The sequence below is a fragment of the Pongo abelii genome, chromosome 3 (genome assembly GCF_028885655.2).
Source record: "Pongo abelii isolate AG06213 chromosome 3, NHGRI_mPonAbe1-v2.0_pri, whole genome shotgun sequence".
Lineage (NCBI taxonomy): Eukaryota > Metazoa > Chordata > Mammalia > Primates > Hominidae > Pongo > Pongo abelii.
This window is the reverse complement of record NC_071988.2, coordinates 21,569,818-21,589,698: the sequence shown is the minus strand read 5'-3', so window position 1 is coordinate 21,589,698 and position 19,881 is coordinate 21,569,818. Positions and strand designations below refer to the sequence as shown.

General features: G+C 38.9%; 1 protein-coding gene across 2 annotated transcripts in view; it reads left to right on the top strand.

The window, feature by feature from the left end:
* The window catches only part of ADGRA3 (adhesion G protein-coupled receptor A3), a 127,945-nt gene that overhangs the window by 23,959 nt on the left and 84,105 nt on the right, over positions 1–19,881 (top strand). For both annotated transcript variants that reach the window (XM_002814636.4, XM_063723340.1), the window contains exon 2: positions 17,860–17,931. In XM_002814636.4, the coding sequence (XP_002814682.4) occupies positions 17,860–17,931 (72 nt within the window). The remainder of the gene's footprint in view (positions 1–17,859; positions 17,932–19,881) is intronic.

Genomic DNA, 19,881 nt, shown 5'->3' with positions numbered 1-19,881 from the left:
CAGATACAACAAGAACAAGTGGAGGTTTATAGCTGAAGAGGTTGGAGAGTCAGTGGATGGGAAATTGCTAAGAGGAGACATCAAGGGTAGCGAGATTCTCGCTTAAAGGACCCTGAGAGGATTCTTGTTGAAGGCAGGCCGGGATGATCAGATATCACTTGGCGGATGTTGGAAGAGAGGGGTTTGACCAGATATCGTGGGTGGGAGCATTCTCTCTAAACTGACTTTGGAGGATTCTTGCCAAAACTCTGCAGGGACAGACACTGAAGGCTAAAGTAGAGGCCCCCTCGAGAAGAGGGCTCAAAGGAACCTGACTAAAGGTTTGGTCGAGAGCATCTTTGCCAAGTATTAGAAAAAATTATACCCAATTGTTATATTTTGATTTTTGTCAATAAAAACTTGTGTAAGTATTTGTATCCTCTCATTATATAAGTACCTACATCATATTATGGATCTTACGTCTTGGCCTGCAAAGCCCAAAATATCTGCTGTCTGGCACCTGGCAAGTTTCTTGACTTCTGCCCTGGAGTTTTATTACTCTTCTCGTGAATTTTAACAGGCTTATATTTAAACAGAGTTTACCATTGATAGGAGGACCTTGTGCTCACTGCTCTGAGAGTGCTGGCTGCAGGCAGAAAGAGCTTATCTAATTTAGCACACATTGTTTTCCAGTTTTTTTCCTGGATGTTTTCAGCTGGACACCCAGAACATCTGCCTGCCTGTCTTTTTCTGACCACTTGTTTGCCTTCTCCCTCCCTCCTTTGACCCATTCATGAACTCAGGAACACCCTCACTTGGTATCTCGGTTCTCTGGGGCCATTTACACCTGACTAGAGGATCTGCTCACTCCCTGTGCCTGGACTTCCGACCTACAGAACTGTGAGCTAATAAACAGGTGTGGATTTATGCAGCTCAGTTAGTGGTAACTTGTTACACAGCAATAGAAAACAAATACAGATCTTTGCAAGGTTATCTCACTTTAAATGATTTTCCTCTTCTTTGTCTGCCTTTTAAATTTCCACTAGTTTTGTTTGTTTTTCTTTTTACAGTAAAGTTCAGAAATGTTTCCCCTAATCATCTTACTTTTCAGCAACACTGGAATTCTGTATTCCCTTGGAATCAGTTACATATCCCTCTTGTAGCACTTAACACTTAGTGTACACTTGTGTAATATTAGTCTTTGAGGTCTGTTTTTGTATTTCTGCTGTCACTCCCAGGACACAATAGTTGCTCAAATATATTCTGAAATAATGAGTAATAGGTCCGACATCAAGAATTTTGGCTGAAAAAAAGTCAGAGACTCAGACTCCTATGAGAACCTCAGGATTGTCCCAGTAGAAAGCTTTCAATTAGATTAAAATGCCAAATAAAACGGCTTTTATTATATTCATAAACATTAAGTGTCCAGTGTTCTTTATTGATATACAGACACCTTAAAAAATGGGTTGTCTTTTCTCTTGAAGCTAATGTGTTCATAAGATAAGATGAAGTGTTATTTAATAAACAGTTTTTCATTTTTAGGCATTTTTGAAAGATACCTACTATGGCATTAAAAACGCTTCAATTTTTCTTAACGAAATGCTATTTAATTTCATGTAAACTTACAGTTTAATGCTAAGGCAGAAAAATAGGTTATTTCCTTTTTATTTATGACACTGCTAAATAAAGAATTGAAAATAGAAAAAAAATCAGGCCTCCTTTATTTTTTAAAATGTCAGATCTTTGATAAGAATGCCTGGAAACTTGAATGGTTATTTATTCAACCATGTCAGGAGTTAAGGATAACCACGAGCCCAGGTTGGAATCTGTTGTCTCGGTGTAATTATTAATGGCAACTCTTTTTATCCTCAAGTGTGTTTGATGATAAATTGTATTGTGACCTTATAGTATATGCTACCTGTTGATATGTTTGACTGGCTGTCTCATTTTGAATAATTGTTTACCTTGCAGAGATTGAAGTTAGAAGTACTATTGTAGATGGTTTGGGAAGGCAGAATATACTGAACTCTCCTCCATTCACCAAATCTGTAGGAAAGATATTAAAACCGAGTGATGGAAATACCCACAAGTTTTCATGTCTGTTTGGAAACTTGAAGGATCATTTCTCTATTACGGAATTTGGAAATTTTAGTAGAATGTGTCCAGCTATGCATCTTTTCCATCAGTTTCCCTGGCTTGTAGTTAGTCTTACAAGTCTCTCTTCAAATGAAAGATATTTCCTTTTCATTATTTTTTTTGCTCATGTACGTATTTATATTTATACATTATGTTTTTGTTGTGGGGAAACATACATGTTTATCATTTTAACTATTAGTATACAATTTAGTGCCATTAAAGACATTTGCCTGTGGTGTAACCATCATGATCTATACCCAAAATATTTTCATCATTCCTGATATGGTTTGGCTATATTCCCACCCAAATCTCATCTTTAAGCATAGTTCCCATAATTTTCACGTGTTATAGGAGGGACCTGGTGGGAGATAATTAAATCATCAGCTGTTTCCTCCATACTGTTCTCATGGTAGTGAATAAGTCTCATGAGATCTGATGGTTTTATGAGGGGTTTCCCCTGTTGCTTGGCTCTCATTCTCTCTTGCCTGCTGCCATGTAGGATGTGCCTTTCACCTTCCACCATGATTATGAGGCCTCCCCAGCCATGTGGAACTGTGAGTCCATTAAATCTCTTTTCCTTTATAAATTACTCAGTCTCAAATATGTCTTTATCAGCAGCATGAAAATGGACTAACACAATTCCCAACATAAACTCTGTGCCTGTTAAATAATATCTCCCCAATTTCTCCCTCCCTCAGCCCCTGTAACCTCTATTCTACTTTCTATGGAGGCATTTCCTTTTATTTCTTTAATTATTGCCACTCTTCTCCTTTCTTTCTCCCAGGAGACTTATATTACTTGCATATACTATAGGGGTCTTCATGATTTGCTTCCCAGTAGTGGCTTTTGTTTACTGAATTAAAGTAAAATTATGTTTTCCCCAAATTTTTAATTTTCTGTGCTGTTATTGAATCTTCTTAGTTGACTCAGGTCTGTCTGCTTTTATATTTCTGTACTGTTACTTTCTGTCCCCTCTGATAGCCCCGTGTCCTTAAAAGCAGACTTCTGGATTGTTCCCACGTTTTCTCTGGCCTCTAGATCCCTGAAGTAGCCATGCTTTTCTCTGCCTCCCATGGTCCTCTTCACACTTGCGTTGGGTTAACCCCTTACAGCTCTTGTTAGCCTGCGAATTGTACGAGGCTCGGGGGTGGTCCCAGCCCCCTGAAGCCTGGTGCTGTAGGCACCAACTGAGCTCATCTGGGGAGTTAAATGATGTCACATCTCCACAGCCTAAGATTTTGTCTGTTGATCCAGGGGGTGCCAAGGCTTTGACTTTTTTTTTTTTTTTTTTTTAAAGCTTCATAAATTATTTTGATGTGCAGTCAGAGTTGAGAACCAATGTTCTGCACCAAGGGTAGGCAAACTCCTGCTGTCTAGGCCCGGCTAGTAAGTATTTTAGGTGTACAGTTTCTGTTGCAGCTACACAACCCTATACATGTGAAAGCAGCCATAAAACAATTCACAGATGAGTGAAGGTGGCTGGGTTCCAATAAAATGTTGTTTATAAAAGCAGTTTACAGGGTACAGTTTGCTGACCCCTGCTCTAAACAAATCAGCACCATTATTCCTGTCTATAGATTCCGACACTGAAGGTCAGAGCAGGGATCACTTGTCACTTAAGTTTACACTAGTGTCAGGTGGCAGCACGGATTCAGATCTAGGCATCCTGACATCCGGCACCCCAAGCTCTGGCTTCACCCGCCACACTTTTGCCTTTTGCTTCCCAGGCGCCTGGCAGCTGTAGTTCAACATTCTGTAAAGTGGGTTTGGCAGGCCATTGTAGTGTTATCACTTCAGAGAGTTTCTTGGTTAGATAAATTGGAGAAATATTTAACAACACAAATTCGAGTAAGTATCTTCAATTTAGAATGGTTTTATTTGGCAGGTAGTGCTTGCCAAATGCATTTGGCCAAAGAGCTTTTTGGAGAGGCTATGTATTCAAACTCTTGTCCTGCTCTGTGGCTCTCTTGTTGGTGAAAATGGTATAGTGTTTCCAACTTTAGATGAGTACAGTGTGCCGTCATCCTGCTTTGTCATTAGATACCACTTATACTGTTGTGTAGACCAAGGGTCACCAACCCCCAGACCTTGGACCAGTACTAGTCCATGGCTTGTTAGGAATGGGGGCTGTACAGCAGGAGGTGAGTGGCGGGTGAGCAAGCATTACTGCCTGAGCTCCACCTCCTGTCAGATCAGCTGAGCGTTAAGAATTCTCATAGGAGTATGAACCCTATTGTGAATTGCACATGCGAAGGAGCTAGATTGCATGCTCTTTGTGAGAATCTAATGCCTTTGAAATCATCCCTGTTTCCCCCATCCATGGAAAAATTGTCTTCTGTGAAACCAATTCCTGGAGCTAAAAAGGTTGAGGACCTCTGATTTAGAATATATTGTCTCAATTTAAATTTTGCTCATTTAAAAATACTTATCTAAACAATATCTGTGAAGTTGTAGGTTTGAGTTAGTTTATTTTACCTTGTTAGTGAAAACATGTTTAGAGGCATGTTCGTGAACCCCAGAGGTGTTAACAGTTGAGAGAGACTGGTGTGGTGGAGTAGATGCTGTTGACCTTCTCAGGAGAGAGCACAATAGCCCAGCCTGGTTGGTATTCAACCAGAAGATGCTGGTAATGAAAACGTCCACTATCAGCTTTATCATTCTCTAGCTGTGATGTCCAGTTGCTTGGATCTTAGAAAGCAGTCATAGGGCCTGCTTTAATTGCTTCACCGCACATTCTCATACATATTTACAAAAGCCTTGTATTGTCTCTTAGAAAGGCCTGGGATGATATACAGATGAGGCATTAAGTAACTGAGAGGTTAAGAACTTGTCCAAAGTCATGAAGCCAAATCCTGGTGTTAAGATTCAAATTCTAGTATTTTGTATTCCGGAGTTTGCCTTCTGCGATTACTATTAAATGCTCAGTAATTATTGAGGGAGGGTGGAGACTGGAAAAATGACCCTAAATACAAAATAGGTTAGAGTTGCCGGCCAGGGCACTGAACCACATCCTCACCCCTTGGAGGTTCCCCTGCATCTGCCTCCCTTTCTTTGAGTTGTTGGGGCAAGATGAGTATGGCACTTTAAGAAGGGTTGTGGTCAGGGACATCTGACTGTTTTACAGAGGACCTGGGACTTTAGATTTTAGTTGCTGTATGAGGTTTCCTTGTTTTACGCAGATACCCTTGTGATTAAAAGTAATAATGGTCAAGCTTTTTTCTATGAGTTGTAGCTTTCCCTGCACGACGGGGAAAAGATGGGCTAGAAACCAAACCGTTCATGAATCACTTAGCATCCAGAGAGGACATATAAAAGAGGATGGAGGCTCTACTTTGAGGAAATGACCCCTTTATGGCCCCCTAAGTGAATATACAGTGAGCCGCATCTGTTTACTTTTTCTTCTTTCCTTTCAAAATTCCGTTGAAAACAATAGAAGAAACAAAAATACGAAAAGATCCATAACAGGGCTGAAAAATGAGAAAGTTGCTCCAGAGACCCCGGAAGCATTGAGGACGTTGTGGAATAAATAAAGCAGATGGGATCAGATTGATGGCAAAACTCCACAGCAAAGGAACTAGGAACTTACAACCCAATAGAGACAGAAGTGGGAATAACTAGAAAAATGGATTTTCTTAACAGCATCCTGGATGATTCCCAAGAACTGAAACCGTAGGGGGTGGCAACAAAAGTGGCTAATGAGAGCGCCTGGCCAGGAATTAATAACCTGAAACAGCTGCTCCAGTTCTGCTCTCAGTCTGGCTCTGAGGGGTTAGTGGTCCAGTTTGCTTCTGCAACAAGGCCATTTAGCTTAGTTTTAAATAATCTGGGAGATTTGCCAAGGCAGAATATAGTGGGCGACTGTATAGCAGGAGGGAGAAGTTGTAGCAGGTGCCAGGTATCTTTTGTGTCTCCATCTCCATGGATATGAGGTTTCTGAACCTAGAAGTAAAGGCAGTTCATTCCCCATTATTTTCATGTGTGCTAAAGAAGCCCTCCGCAGCAACTAATAGTGAGCATTCTAGCCCCACGTTTGTAAATATGAGCCAGCAACCAAGAAAGATCATCAGACATTTGAGAAGAAATCAACAGAATGGAGAGGCCACCAAACCAGTCCCATGGAACCACTGGGGAAAAGTTAACACAGGAAAATTCTAATTCATAGTCTCAGATCCAAGAGCAGAGCAACTGATAAAGAAAAAAAAAAGCATCTCATGGAAAAGGTAGAGCAAAGGAGGAGTTCTTACAAGTTAAGTGTGGGATTATAATGTTAAAAAGCTCTGGTGTGGGCCGGGTATGGTGGCTCACACCTGTAATCCTGGCACTTTGGGAGGCCAAGGTGGGTGGATCACTTGAGGCCAGGAGTTCGAGACCAGCCTGGCCAACATAACAAAACTGTCAGGTACGGTGGCCTATGCCTGTGATCCCAGCTATTCAGGAGGCTGAGGCAGGAGAATTGCTTGAACCCAGGAGGTAGAGGTTTCAGTGAGCCGAGATGGCACCACTTCACTCCAGCGTGGGTGACAGAGCGAGACCCTGTCTCAAAAAAAAAAAAGTGCTGGTGTGGGGTCAGTAGGTGGGCTGAAGGGAGAAATGGAAACAACTAAGGACTTAAGAAAATTAGTCTTCTGGAAAATTAAGCCGAGGATTTATTCCAAAATTCAAAGCAGAACGTTATTAAGATGAGAATTTTGAAGCAGAATTAAGAAATGTGAAAGCTGGAACTAAGAGATGGAATATCCAGCTAAGAGCAGATAGAGAAAAAAAAGGCAGCCTAAACAATTCTTTGATTCAAGGATGCCATCAACAGTCAGATGCTTATTTCCAAACAACTTTTCAGCGAGGGAGCCAGAGATGTAATTATTCTTAAGAGCTGGTTTCTCTAAATGTGTACATATTTTTTTCCCAGCCAATGAAATGCCACTTCCTTAGCACCTCTGTCACCCCCAGCCTTCTCATGCTGAGTCACTTAACCATTTGTGTTCTGCATGGTGTCATTTTAATACAAAGCGGCTTACGCTTTTTTTTTTTTTTTTGGAAACATGGTCTCACTCTGTCGCCCAGGCTAGAGTACAGTGGCGTGATCTCAGCTCACTGCAACCTCCACCCGCTGGGCTCAAGCGATTCTCTCGCTTCAGCCTTCCTAGTAGCTGGGATTACAGGTGTGCACCACCACACCCAGATAATTTTTGTATTTTTAGTAGAGACGGGGTTTCACCGTGTTGGTCAGGCTGGTCTCGAACTCCTGACCTCAAGTGATCCACCCGCCTTGGCCTCCCAAAGTGCTGGGATTATAGGCATGAGCCACTGCGCCTGGCCTGCTTACACTTTTTATTTGAAAATAATTTCAAACTTACATGACTATTAATAAGAATAATGGATAGAACCTCTGTATTTTTTACCCAGATTTACCTGATTTTCCTATATTACTAGCATTTTACCCCTTTATTCTTTTTTCTTTTTATATATGCGTGGAAAATATATTTAAAATCATTTTAGGGTATATTGCCTGCATTGTAATTGCACAGTTTTTCATGAAAGTAATCTTGACTTTTTCTTTAGCATCTTTAGATTGTGATAATACAATTTGGATGCCTGTGTTAGGTTTTGCATTTTTTTACTTGGGGTTAATTTAACAAGCTTTAAAAAAATGTAATCATGCATCATTGGAAGTTTAACTGTTTTTCTTATAAGTTAGCCGGCAGCTTACCAGAGTTGTGAGCTGCTTGAATGATAGTTCTCTATGACACACGAATAAATTCCTCCATCCTCTCCTCAGCGTCAAATTCTGAGAGATTTGATATTTCTCTGCCTTTAATTATGCTGACTGTCATAGCATATGCAATCTTCTATTACACAACTGTTTATTTCAGTGCTGCATCATAGTGAAACCTTAATGTATAAACATTAAGCCATAATTAAGGATCCAGACTTAAAATTCAACCAGTTTGTGTGTGTGCCAACAATGACAACCACTGATAAATGCTTAACTTCCTCCTTTTCCTAACAGCTGGAAGATTCTTTTGCTATCAGTTTTAAGGTGGTTTTAAGTTTAGAAGGTCTAACATGTAGAAAAAGTATCTTAGGACACTTTTATTGCAGTATGAAGAGAAGAAAGAATACTAGACATACTCTGGTAGAATTTTTGATTTCCAAAAAGAATCCCATAAGACTTAAGAAGGAATAAGGCTGGGACTGAGATTTATATTTCTGATCTGTACCACTGCATGCCAGTAAATTATAGGTGCTATGTCATTATATCCTCAGGGAAGGATCTTTGAACATAGAAACTTAAGCCCAGTTTTATTTTTTACTTCATTCATTCATTGCACAGATGTTGTGGGACCTTGTCTGTTGGGTCTCCTGGGAAGCACATGCCAGAGTGGAGCTAGGAGTTTAAGATGTTTACTAGGGGGAATTACTATGAAAAATAAAGAGAGAAAACAGAAACAGGCATAAGAAGTCTTCAGATGGGAATTGCAGGTCTAGCACCTGTGAAAGGAGAGGGGAGGGAAAGTTCTGAGACTGTGTTACAGCTATGAGAAAGGCTTGGCCAGCCCTTTGCAAAACTCTGGTAGAGATTGCCCACCAGAAGTCTGCTGGGTAGAAATGCAGAGCCCCGCTACCACTGCTGTGCTCAGTCATGGGCTGGGGACTGCCTGCAAAGCGCATGACTCTGCTTGAAAATTGACGGAGGCAGATCCTCTAGACATCTGTGGCTGGGGACCCTCAGCTAACTGCTCTCTTGACCCAAGGCCCTCTTTTAGAAAGACAGCTGAGTAGGAGCATGTGGCTGCAACAGTCACTCGTACTTGACATTGCTGGAATGTTAACTCTGCCATTTAGTCTGCATGTGAACCTGAGCAAGTTAGCTAATTTCTTTTGCCTTGCAAATTTTTGGTAATTGTTTTGAAGAAAATAATAATATCTACATCATGGGTTTTGTTTTGTTTGAGACAGGGTCTTGCTCTGTCGCCCAGGCTGGAGTGCAGTGGAACTGTCATAGCTCACTGCAGCCTTGACCTCCTGGGCTTGAGCAATCCCCTCTACTCAGTCCTCCAAGGAGCCAGGACTACATGCTCACACCACCACGCCAGGCTATTGTCTTTACTTTTTTTTTAAGAGTTGGGGTCTCACTGTGTTGCCCAGGCTGGTCTCTAACTCCTGGGCTCAAGCAATCCTCCTGCCTCAGCCTTCCAAATTGCTGGAATTATAGGTGTAAGCCACCGGACCCAGTATATCACAGGGTTCTGGTGAAGAATGATTGAGTATATTCACTGCACAATATGATCACTCAGATATTCACCATTATGTTATTTTTTTGTGAGGATGCAATTATGGTCAAATTGGAAAATATTTTTGTGGTTTATGTATTTTACTTTGTTGTGAGAGAAATGGTAGATACACAAATGCCTGAACAGAGTGATTTCAAATAATGAGAAGTGTTAAAACAAGGTGAATAGAGTGAAGGTAAAACATTTCTTGACACACAAGAGCTAAAGCATACCAGCCAGAATTATTTTCTGCAAAAATGAATGAATGAGTCAGTGCATCCAACCAAAGGAAGAGACATTGATTAACCAAGTAACTAACCGTGCTTATGACAAAATATATTTAATCGCTGATGCCATGTGGAATTAAATATAATTTTAATATGAAGAATGATCAAATGGATGGAGAATTTTGAGATTCAGTAGATACTCTCATTTTTACTAGGAAGAGTTATTTTAGAAAATAGCATTTGATTTGCATTTATCTGAAAACAGAATAAGCTGAGACAGAGTAAAACAGGAGTTGGCAAACTTTTTCTGTAAAAGATCAATTAGTAAATATTTTAGGCTTTACAGACCAGAATGTCTGTTGCCACCACTCAACTCTGCTGTCCTAGCACATCCTCAATATTTGGTAACTCTTGGTCCTATTAAAATTATTGTAGGAGGTATCTTCTGAAAGGGAAAATTTAGGGGAAATCCTTTGTACAAGTCTGTTTTACTCTGTAAAACTTTCACAAAAACATACAAATAAAAATAAAAAGCAGCCATCAACAATATGTAAACAAATGGGCATGGTTGTTTTCAACAAACCTTTAAGAGCATTGAAATTTGAATTTCATACAAGTTTCATGTGTCATGAGGTATTGTTCTGATTGGTTTTTCATGCATTTAAAAATTTAAACACTGTTCTTAGAGGTCTTAGGCTTTAAAGAAAACCAGTTGCTGGTTGGGTTTTTTTGCTTCTGAACTAGAACTTTGAAGAATGTTGGGAGTCACCAGTTTTCATGACTGGGGTAAATGAAGGAAAGCACTGAAAATTTATTTTTGAGGCGTTAACATTCCTGATTTTTGCTTATCACAGGTGGCTCTAAAACTTTAGGATGTGTACCAATTGAAGTTAGTGACTCACCTGGCCCAAAATCTAGCCAACCTTCCTTTCTTATCTCTTTTTCTTGTACTTGATAAACAATGTTGTAGCAATAACACATATTATTATACAGGCTAAGTCTAACACAGTATCAATTTACATTAGTACAATTTGTAAAATGGAAAATCAGAAATGTCAAGGAGTGGAAATTTTTATTGTTTTGAGACTGGGTCTTGCTCTGTCACCCAGGCTGGAGTGCAGTAGCCAGATCATAGCTCACTCTAAACTCAAACTCCTGGGCTCAAGCGATCCTCCTCTTTGGCCTTCCAAAGCACTGGGATTACAGGCATACTAGGGCCTCAAAGAGTGGAAATTTTAAATATGTAAATATATGCCTTGATCTTTCTGTGTGAATACCTAAAGTGCTTCCTCTCCCTGAGTCCTACAACACTCCATCTTTCTGGTATTTCATTTTGTAGATAGACAAAAGAATTCCATAAAATCCCCTATTATTGGAACCAATGTAAGTATACAGCAATTAGCTTTTATGGACAGTAGTGCAATGAATAATTTTGTTGTATATAATTATATGAGATGTAATATGTAATATATTTTGTACAAGTGCAAGTATGTCTTTAGGGTAAATTTTCAGAAGAGGAATAAATGGATGAAATAGTGTATATATGTTTATACTTTTACCCTCCACAGTTTTGTTTTGATTTTTTTTGTTTTTTTTGTTTTTAAGTGACCAGGTCTTGCTATATATATCACCCACGCTGATCTTGAACTTCTGGGCTCAAGCAGTCTTCCCACCTTCGCCTCCTGAGTAGCTGGGACTACAGGAGTGAAGCTACCATGCCCAGCTGATTGTACTGATTTATAGCAAAATATGAGCGGCTGTGTCCCTCAGAATATAAAACGTGTGATCACGTTTTTTCCCCCACTGTGAAAAGTTATTTGTGACATCTTGTTTTAATTTGTATTTCTCTCATAACTAAGGTTGTCGTACATCCCTGTATTTGATTGTGATCCATTGGTGTTTATTTTTCCTGAACTATCTGTTCAAGGCTTTTGCCGATTTTTCTTTTTTCTTTGTTTGGCAAGAGATTTTTAAATACCTTAAGTTCTGAGATACATGTGCAGGACGTGCAGTTTTGTTACATAGGTATACATGTGCCATGGTGGTTTGCTGCACCCATCAACCTGTCATCTACATTAGGTATTTATCCTAATGCTCTCCCTTCCCTAGCCCTCCACCCCCCGACAGGCCCCTGTGTGTTATGTTCCCCTCCCTGTGTCCATGTGTTCTCATCGTTCAACTCCCACTTATGAGTGAGAACATGAGGTATTTGGTTTTCTGTTCCTGTGTTAGTTTGTTGGGAATGATGGTTTCCAGCTTCATCCATGTCCCTGCAAAGGACATGACCTCATCCTTTTTTATGGCTGCATAGTATTCCATGGTGTACATGTGCCACATTTTCTTTATCCAGTCTATCGTTGATGGGCATTTGGGTTGGTTCCAAATCTTTGCTGTTGTGAATAGTGCTGCAGTAAACATATGTGTGCATGTGTCTTTATAGTAGAATGATTTATAATTCTTTGGGTATATACCCAGTAATGGGATTGCTGGGTCAAATGGTATTTCTGGTTCTAGGTCCTTGAGGAATCGCCATGCTGTCTTCTACAATGGTTGAAGTAATTTACACTCCCTTCAACAGTGTAAAAGCATTCCTATTTCTTCACATCCTCTCTAGCATCTGTTGTTTCTTGACTTTTGTTTTTGTTTTTTTTATTTGAGACGGAGTCTCGCTCTGTCGCCCAGGCTGGAGTGCAGTGGCGTGATCCCGGCTCACTGCAAGCTCCGCCTCCCGGGTTCACGCCATTCCCTTGCCTCAGCCTCCCACGTAGCTGGGACTACAGGTGCCCGCCACCACGCCCAGCTAATTTTTTATATTTTTAGTAGAGATGGTGTTTCACTGTGTTAGCCAGGATGGTCTTCATCTCCTGACCTCATGATCCGCCCGCCTCGGCCTTCCAAAGTGCTGGGATTACAGGTGTGAGCCACTCTGCCCGGCCCCTGACTTTTTAATGATCACCATTCTAACTGGTGTGAGATGGTGTCTCATTGTGGTTTTGATTTGCATTTCTCTAATGACCATTGATGATGAGCTTTTTTTCATGTGTTTGTGGGCCACATCTATTGGGGAGGTTTTTTGTTTCTTAGTTTTTTTTTAAAGAATTCTTTGTATGTTTAGAAAATTAGTCCTTTGCCTTTAATAGGAATTATAAATATTTATTGTTTATCTTTTAACATTGCTTATGGATTTAAAAACAATCAAAAAGAAATTTTTAAAATGTGCTACATTTTCAAATTTCCTATTTGCTCTTTTCCTTAGTTCTGGGAAATCCTTAGTTATTATGGGTTGTAAATCTGCTTTTCTTAAACTTTTGTCTCTTTCTGAGGCTCATCTCTCTGCCTTCATCTTCATAGAGCCTTGAACTCTGTCTTCTCTTCTTACCTTTTAAGGACACTTGCATTGGATTTAGAGCCTACCCTAACTCAGGATGCTCTCCTCTCTAGAACCTTAACTTAATTACAACCACAAACACTTCTTTTCTAAACAAGGTCACATTCACACTTTCGCATTCAAAGGTTCCGGGAGATGCCTTTCAACCCGCTTCAGCCATTCAACCTGCTACAATAACCCTATTTGATTATCTGATTTTTCCCTATAACGGTTGATGCCCCAAATTATAGCTCCAACATATTTGATCTGAATATTTAGTACTCTTGAAATATATTTTTAAATTTCTCTCAAAAGGATAATTATTTTGTGCCTTCTGATATACAAGGTGTGAGTGTTGTCAACAGTTTTCCATGATTCACTCCATTCTGGGACTTGCAATAGCAAGCAACTGAGAACTTCTAATACTACTTAATTTTTATTTCTTCTGCTCTATAAACTTTTTGATTTTTTAAAAAAATATGTATAGTAAGTCTCACTCCTGTTTTTGTATTCCAGCATAAGCGATATACCAAACTAAAACTTGGTACTGTGTTAAATGGTAGCAATGGACATTAAGGACTTCCTTAACGGTGTTGAAATTCAAGAGGCGAGAGCTCCAAGTAGCATTCCTGAGCATTGTCTATAGATCATGTGGCGGTAACGTCATTAGTATAGAACAGAAATGGGTGTATATAAGCTTTCTGACTTCAGTCAAGTTTTATATTTTTCATTTACTTACCTCCTAGAAAGTTTGAAATTTCAAAGATGTCAGCAAAAATATTGATTATGAATGGGTTTTAGGTTTATAATGATACATGATATTATGCATTTGCTAGTTCCACAGTCCCCTATTTCAAAATTGAGTATAAAAGCTGTCTGCAGAGTAGATTTATTCATACTGATTCTGTTTACTTGCACAAAATCCTTAAACACATCAAATAATGTGTAGACTGAATATATTAACTTGAGGTTGTAAACTATATTTTTAAGGTTACAGTTATAACTTTTTAAGTGTGATGAAATGTCTTCCTTTTTACTTTCGTCAATAAAATCTATCATTTCTCGTACTAAAGCTTTTATGACTGAGGAAATGACAGTCCTTTGGCCGAAACATTCCGGAATTGCAGTGAGTGTAATTCAGCCACTCCCCTGGCCGTGTTTTATAAGCTACTCATGTTTGGGTTTCATTCTTTACTCAGAAACAGAACACTAATGTCACTGAGCTTGGTCGTTTGTGTAGTTTTCATTTCCCTGTTCTTTGGTTTATTTTAAATTCTTAGTGACTGCAAAGTTTGACAGCTTTGCTCATTAAAACATAGTAATTAAATATAGAAAATTAAAACTAGCTGGAAAGGATCTCGGTAATCATTCTAATTTTTTTTTTTGTCTTAAAAATGAAGTTGAAGTCTACCTAGAAAAGTGAAGTGACTGTCACACAAACTGAATCATTTATTCCTTGTGGGGTTGCAGTTAAAACCCTAGACTCTGAATACAGCACCATTGTTATTTGCACTACTTTTAGTGCCTGTGAAGTTTCTAACGTCAGTCACTATATAAACATTTATTGAATATAAATAAATAAATGTGACTCTTTAATCTCAAAGCATAAATTATTTACTTGTTTTTATTTCTAAGATAAACTCAACCTCAAGCTGTACTTAGCAATTAAGATTCTTATATTTATTACCAGGAGGAAAAATACTTAAAAAAAAGTCTTATTTTAGAGATTTCAAAAGATATTGCAGGATTATAAAGAATAAAAGATAAATTGGCCAGGTGTGGTGGCTCACACCTGTAAACCCAGCACTTTGGGAGGCCGAGGCGGGTGGATCATCTGAGGTCAGGAGTTCGAAACCAGCCTGGCCATCATGGTGAAACCCTGTCTCTACTAAAAATACAAAAATTAGCTGGGTATGGTGGTGGGCACTTATACTCCCAGCTACTTGGGAGGCTGAGGCACAAGAATCACTTGAACCCTGGAGGCGTAGGTTGTAGTGAATTGAGATCATGCCACTGTATTCCAACCTGGGTGGCAAGAGCAAGACTACGTCTGAAAAAAAAAACCCAAAACAGAAAAACCCAAAAAGAATAAATTAATAGAAACCTCATCACTAAAATAGCGATCATTTTGATAGGTTTTCTTCCCAATTATTATTATTTTTGACTATACAGAGTCAGAAATATCTTGTCAATCAAGGATATCGTTTTCATGTTTGCTTTTTAAAAGCTTGTATGCATTTTTCTCTTCATCAGGTTTCCTTTGAAAGAATCATTTTTATTGGAGGCATACAATTTTGTTGTTTGGATGTATTATAATTTGTTTAACTCTTCTTCTTATAACTGACCTCATTGGGAGTTTCTGATTTTTGTCTGTTTTACGTCATGCTGACATAAAGTCGCTGGAAATACCTTTTGTCAATTTGGTGAGTGCCGGCTCAGGATGGATACTGTTTGGGATAGCTAGGGTCATAGGCTCTTGGTATGCTCTGCCGGGCTGCTTGGGAAATCTTGCTCCAGAAGTGAGCTTTGAGTCCATATGTGAGTCTCAGTTCTGTTTTGCCTGTGCTAACTGCCTTTTAAAAACAACAACAACAAATCCTTTGTGGTTTTGATGAGAGGAAATTGTATTTTCATCGGAATGTTTTTGGTCACCATGTTTTCTTGATTCCAATGATTAAAGACTTATCCTTGCTTTAGTAACTTAACAAATAGCTTTGTCGGGTGGTGGAGGGACAGAATACAATCCAGTAATATACTTGGATTGTAAGATACATCTGGACTTCAGAAAACATTTTTTAAAAAATTAGTTTGTTTCAGTAGATTTTGGGGGAAGAGGTGGTGTTTGGTTACATGAATAAGGTCTTTAGTGTTGATTTCTGAGATTTTGGTGCACCCATCACCCGAGCAGTATACACTGCACCCAGTGTGTAGTCTTATCCCTCATCCGCATCCCACCCTTTCCTCAAAGTCCATTGTGTCATTCTTTTTTTTTTTTTTTCCGAGACGGAGTCTCGCTCTCTTGCCCAGGCTGGAGTGCAGTGGCACGATCTCGGCTCCCTGCAAGCTCCGCCTCCTGGGTTCACACCATTCTCCTGCCTCAGCCTCCCGAGTAGCTGGGAATATGGGCGCCCACCACTATGCCCGGCTAATTTTTTGTATATTTAGTAGAGACGGGGTTTCACCGTGTTAGCCAGGATGGCCTCAATCTCCTGACCTCGTGATCCACCCGCCTCGGCCTCCCAAAGTGCTGGGATTACAGGCGTGAGCCACCGCACCTGGCCTCATTGTGTCATTCTTATGCCTTTGCATTCTCGCAGCTTAACTCGCACTTGGGAGTGAGAACATACCATGTTTGGTTTTCCATTCTTGAGTTGACACGTCAGAAAACATTGAAATGAGGGAGGATCTGTGTCTTAGAACCAAGGAAACAGAATTTGAAACTTAATGGATACTCATTGAGTATGTCATGGTTTTTCTGATTCCTTCTACTGTTTGTGAGGTAGATTTTATTCTTCCCATTTTATCAATAATGGAACTCTGTTACTGAGGGGAGGTGTGACTCGCCTAAAATCAACATAACTTGAAAGGGATAGAGCTGGAGTCGAAACCCAGGTATGCTTCACTTTAGGAATTCCTAAAAGAAAAGGCTCTGATATGTTAATCTGCAGGGATTTTAAAATTTCACTTAGATAAAAGAAAATCAAATGTCAAATGGCTATTTTGTTTTAATACCAGGAATCCAAGTTTTTTTTAGACAAAATAATAATACCTAAAATCTTCTGACCCAGAGGTATGCTCCATTTACATTTGTATATACAAAGAAGTGCTGTGTTGCATTGTCTCAAGAAACACTAGCTCACACTGTACCCATTGTGAAGGGTGCCCCTGAAGGTTATGCAATGTTGTGTGTGATGGAGAATTTTCTGCCCCAGATGCCTGTAGTGTGCCTCGTGACCAACATTAGTGTATGTTGAAGAACTTGGCGTTTGGAGTAGGAACTCCTGGGTACAAAACCTGGGTCTGCCATTGGCTAGTGTAATCTTGGGCCCTTTACTTAACTCTTTTGTGCCTTGGTTTTCTCATTTTCCTTACCTTGATATTCCCACTCCCCAATTCAGATAACTAGCATTTTCACCTCATTCATGGATGCTCATTATTGATATTCAGGCTCCAAAAGCTACATAAAGTTACAAAGCCTAGAGAGAGTGCCAGATAATATGAAGTCTCTTAGGCAAGTCTGACCTTTGGGATAGGTGCAACTATGACTTCTTTGAGTCAGTTTTTGTTTTCAATTTATTTTTGATAAACATTGTCCTAAAGCATGAGATATATTATGATTCAGCTACCTGTGTTTGTCTGTGAGTGCATGTGAAAAGCATATTTTTACACAAATGGACAGTAGATTTGTATATTGTTAAATTACAAATAATATTCAGCCTTATTGAAATGATATCTAGAAGATACCTTATTTCTTTATAAAGTCAGTATTTTACAAGATCATAGGTTATGCATTTTTCTGCTAAGTTTCCAGTTTAAAAATGTGTATTCAACTTGCATAATTTGATTAATTATATAAATGTACATGGTATGGTATTCTTTATGTTGAACTTAGAGCTATTACGTATTGACTTTTCTCTCTTAAAGTTTTGATTATGTGTGATAGAAATAATTTAGATGTGACAAGCTGCATGAGTGAACTACTTTCAATAGTTGGTTTCTCAGAGAAAGGGGAAGACACTCACTTTTTTTCAGCCATCTCAAACATTCTGGCTAATACATGATGTCTTAGAATTCCTCATAGATTTAAACATAATAAGCGAAATTACTTTGATATTGGTAGTGTATATTAGGCAACTTATTTTTTTTTGGTGTTTTTTAGGATTCTGAGTAACAATAAGATATCCGCGCTGAAGAATGGCTCATTTTCTGGGTTAAGTCTCCTTGAAAGATTGTGAGTATTCTTTAATTATCATCTCATTATTATTTTGTTTAATGGATTTTCGTTGTAAATCTTCATTGTAAATCTGTGACTAAACTCCCAACTATTCAAAATAAAAATTGAGTATTTCTAACATTTTTTAATGAAAAATTTTAAGAATTTTATTTTAAAAAGCAAGTAACTATCTAAATTCTGTAAAGGGCCAGATAGTAAGTAAATTGGGTCTTCACAGCTGGCCACAAGTGACTCACCTCTGCCGTTGAAGTGTGAATGCAGCCTTAGATAATAAGCCAATGAGTATTGCATAAGACAATACTTAGGAATGGTAAATAAATCGATGTGGATGTCTTCCAGTAAATCTTTACTTATACTAGAGGTCATGGACCATACTTTGTTGACTTTAAGTATGCTAGCTTAAAGCATCGATGCTGTGTTGAAATTCTATATCCTGAAATATGTATGCCATGTTAGGCCATTCTTGTATTGCTGTAGAGAAATACCTGATACTGGGTAATTTGTAAAGAAAAGAAGTTTAATTGGTTTACGATTCTGCAGGCTGTATGGGAAGCATGGAGCTGGCATCTGTTCGGCTTCTAAGGAGGCCTCAGGAAGCTTACAATCATGGTGGAAGGCCAAACTTTCATGTCACATGGCGAAAACAGTAGCAAGGATGTGAAGTCAAGGGGAAAAATGCTTGTATAAACTTTGATATTTTATTCAGATGTCTTTGAATGTGATATATTTGTAAATATATATTTTTCTTAGAGATTAGGTCTAGTTTTGCTTATGATGTGTTACAGGTAGCACTCATTTTTGCTTTGGTGAGTTTCAGATAATGGACATTTAATTTACTTGTATTCTGAATGCTATTCCGGGATCACATTTCAAATTCCCTTGTTAACTCATGCATTTAGGATAAAATTTCACAATACATAAGGGAGCTACACTGTGAGATGTCCGTTTCTGTGGAATAACACACTGTCCTCATTTTTCTCAATTCTCTTTGCTCAGCTTCACTTTCTCCACTTCTCTGCATGGCCTTTTCTTGATTCTTTCACCTAGAGGCTTCTCCTGTGATTGAACTTGTGCAGGACTTCATTGCTTAGGTTCCTGATGTGTATGTAAATATATATGATCTAGTGTTCTTCATTTCTTTGTGCATGTCTCTGTTCTTTTCATTTAGATCACATGTCTTTAAGTTAGGTTATATACGTGTGTGTGTGTGTGTGTACATATATATATGTATATATACACACAGAAACACACAGGAATATTTTTAAATGTTCTTGGCACAGTAATAGCACTTTATTTCAATATTCCTATCATGTTCCATGTCGTCCATGTGCTTTAGAGTATGCTGATCACACCCTTGGCTCTAGGCCTGCCTAAGCTAAGGACGGTCCGTCATACACATTCCATGGTCACTACTGGTTCAGGAATGGACATTTGGGACTATCAGGAAAGCAGACAGGAAGCCTGGGAGGACCTGTCGAAGCAAGACTGCCTTGGATCATTGTGTGAGACAGTACATTCCTATTATGTTTTCTGTTCCCTGCAAAGAAAAGTTACTGGGTTGACAGATACCATTTGCATATAACACAGTGTCAGGCATTTAGTATGTGCTTAGTTGATAATGAAAGGCATTAGTGTGGTCTTCCCTTTCCAAAAGGAAGGATGGCAGGCACTCCTAGTTTATAAATAGTGTCTGTTGTGTTTAGAAACACATTTTATTTTTGGCACCTAAGATTGATGTGGCTGTTCATGCACACCATAAAAAGTATAGACAGCATAGCTAATGTTCTGTGCTGTGGTGTGAATTACTACCCTTTTTGCATCTGTTTCTTAATTTCCCTTGTCTTTGACCTTATTTTCAGCCATTTAAAGCTAACAAATCTCTGTACATGTTAGAAACAAATTAAGTAGCCATTTTGGGTGATACTAAGGTGCTGTGATTGTTTTCAG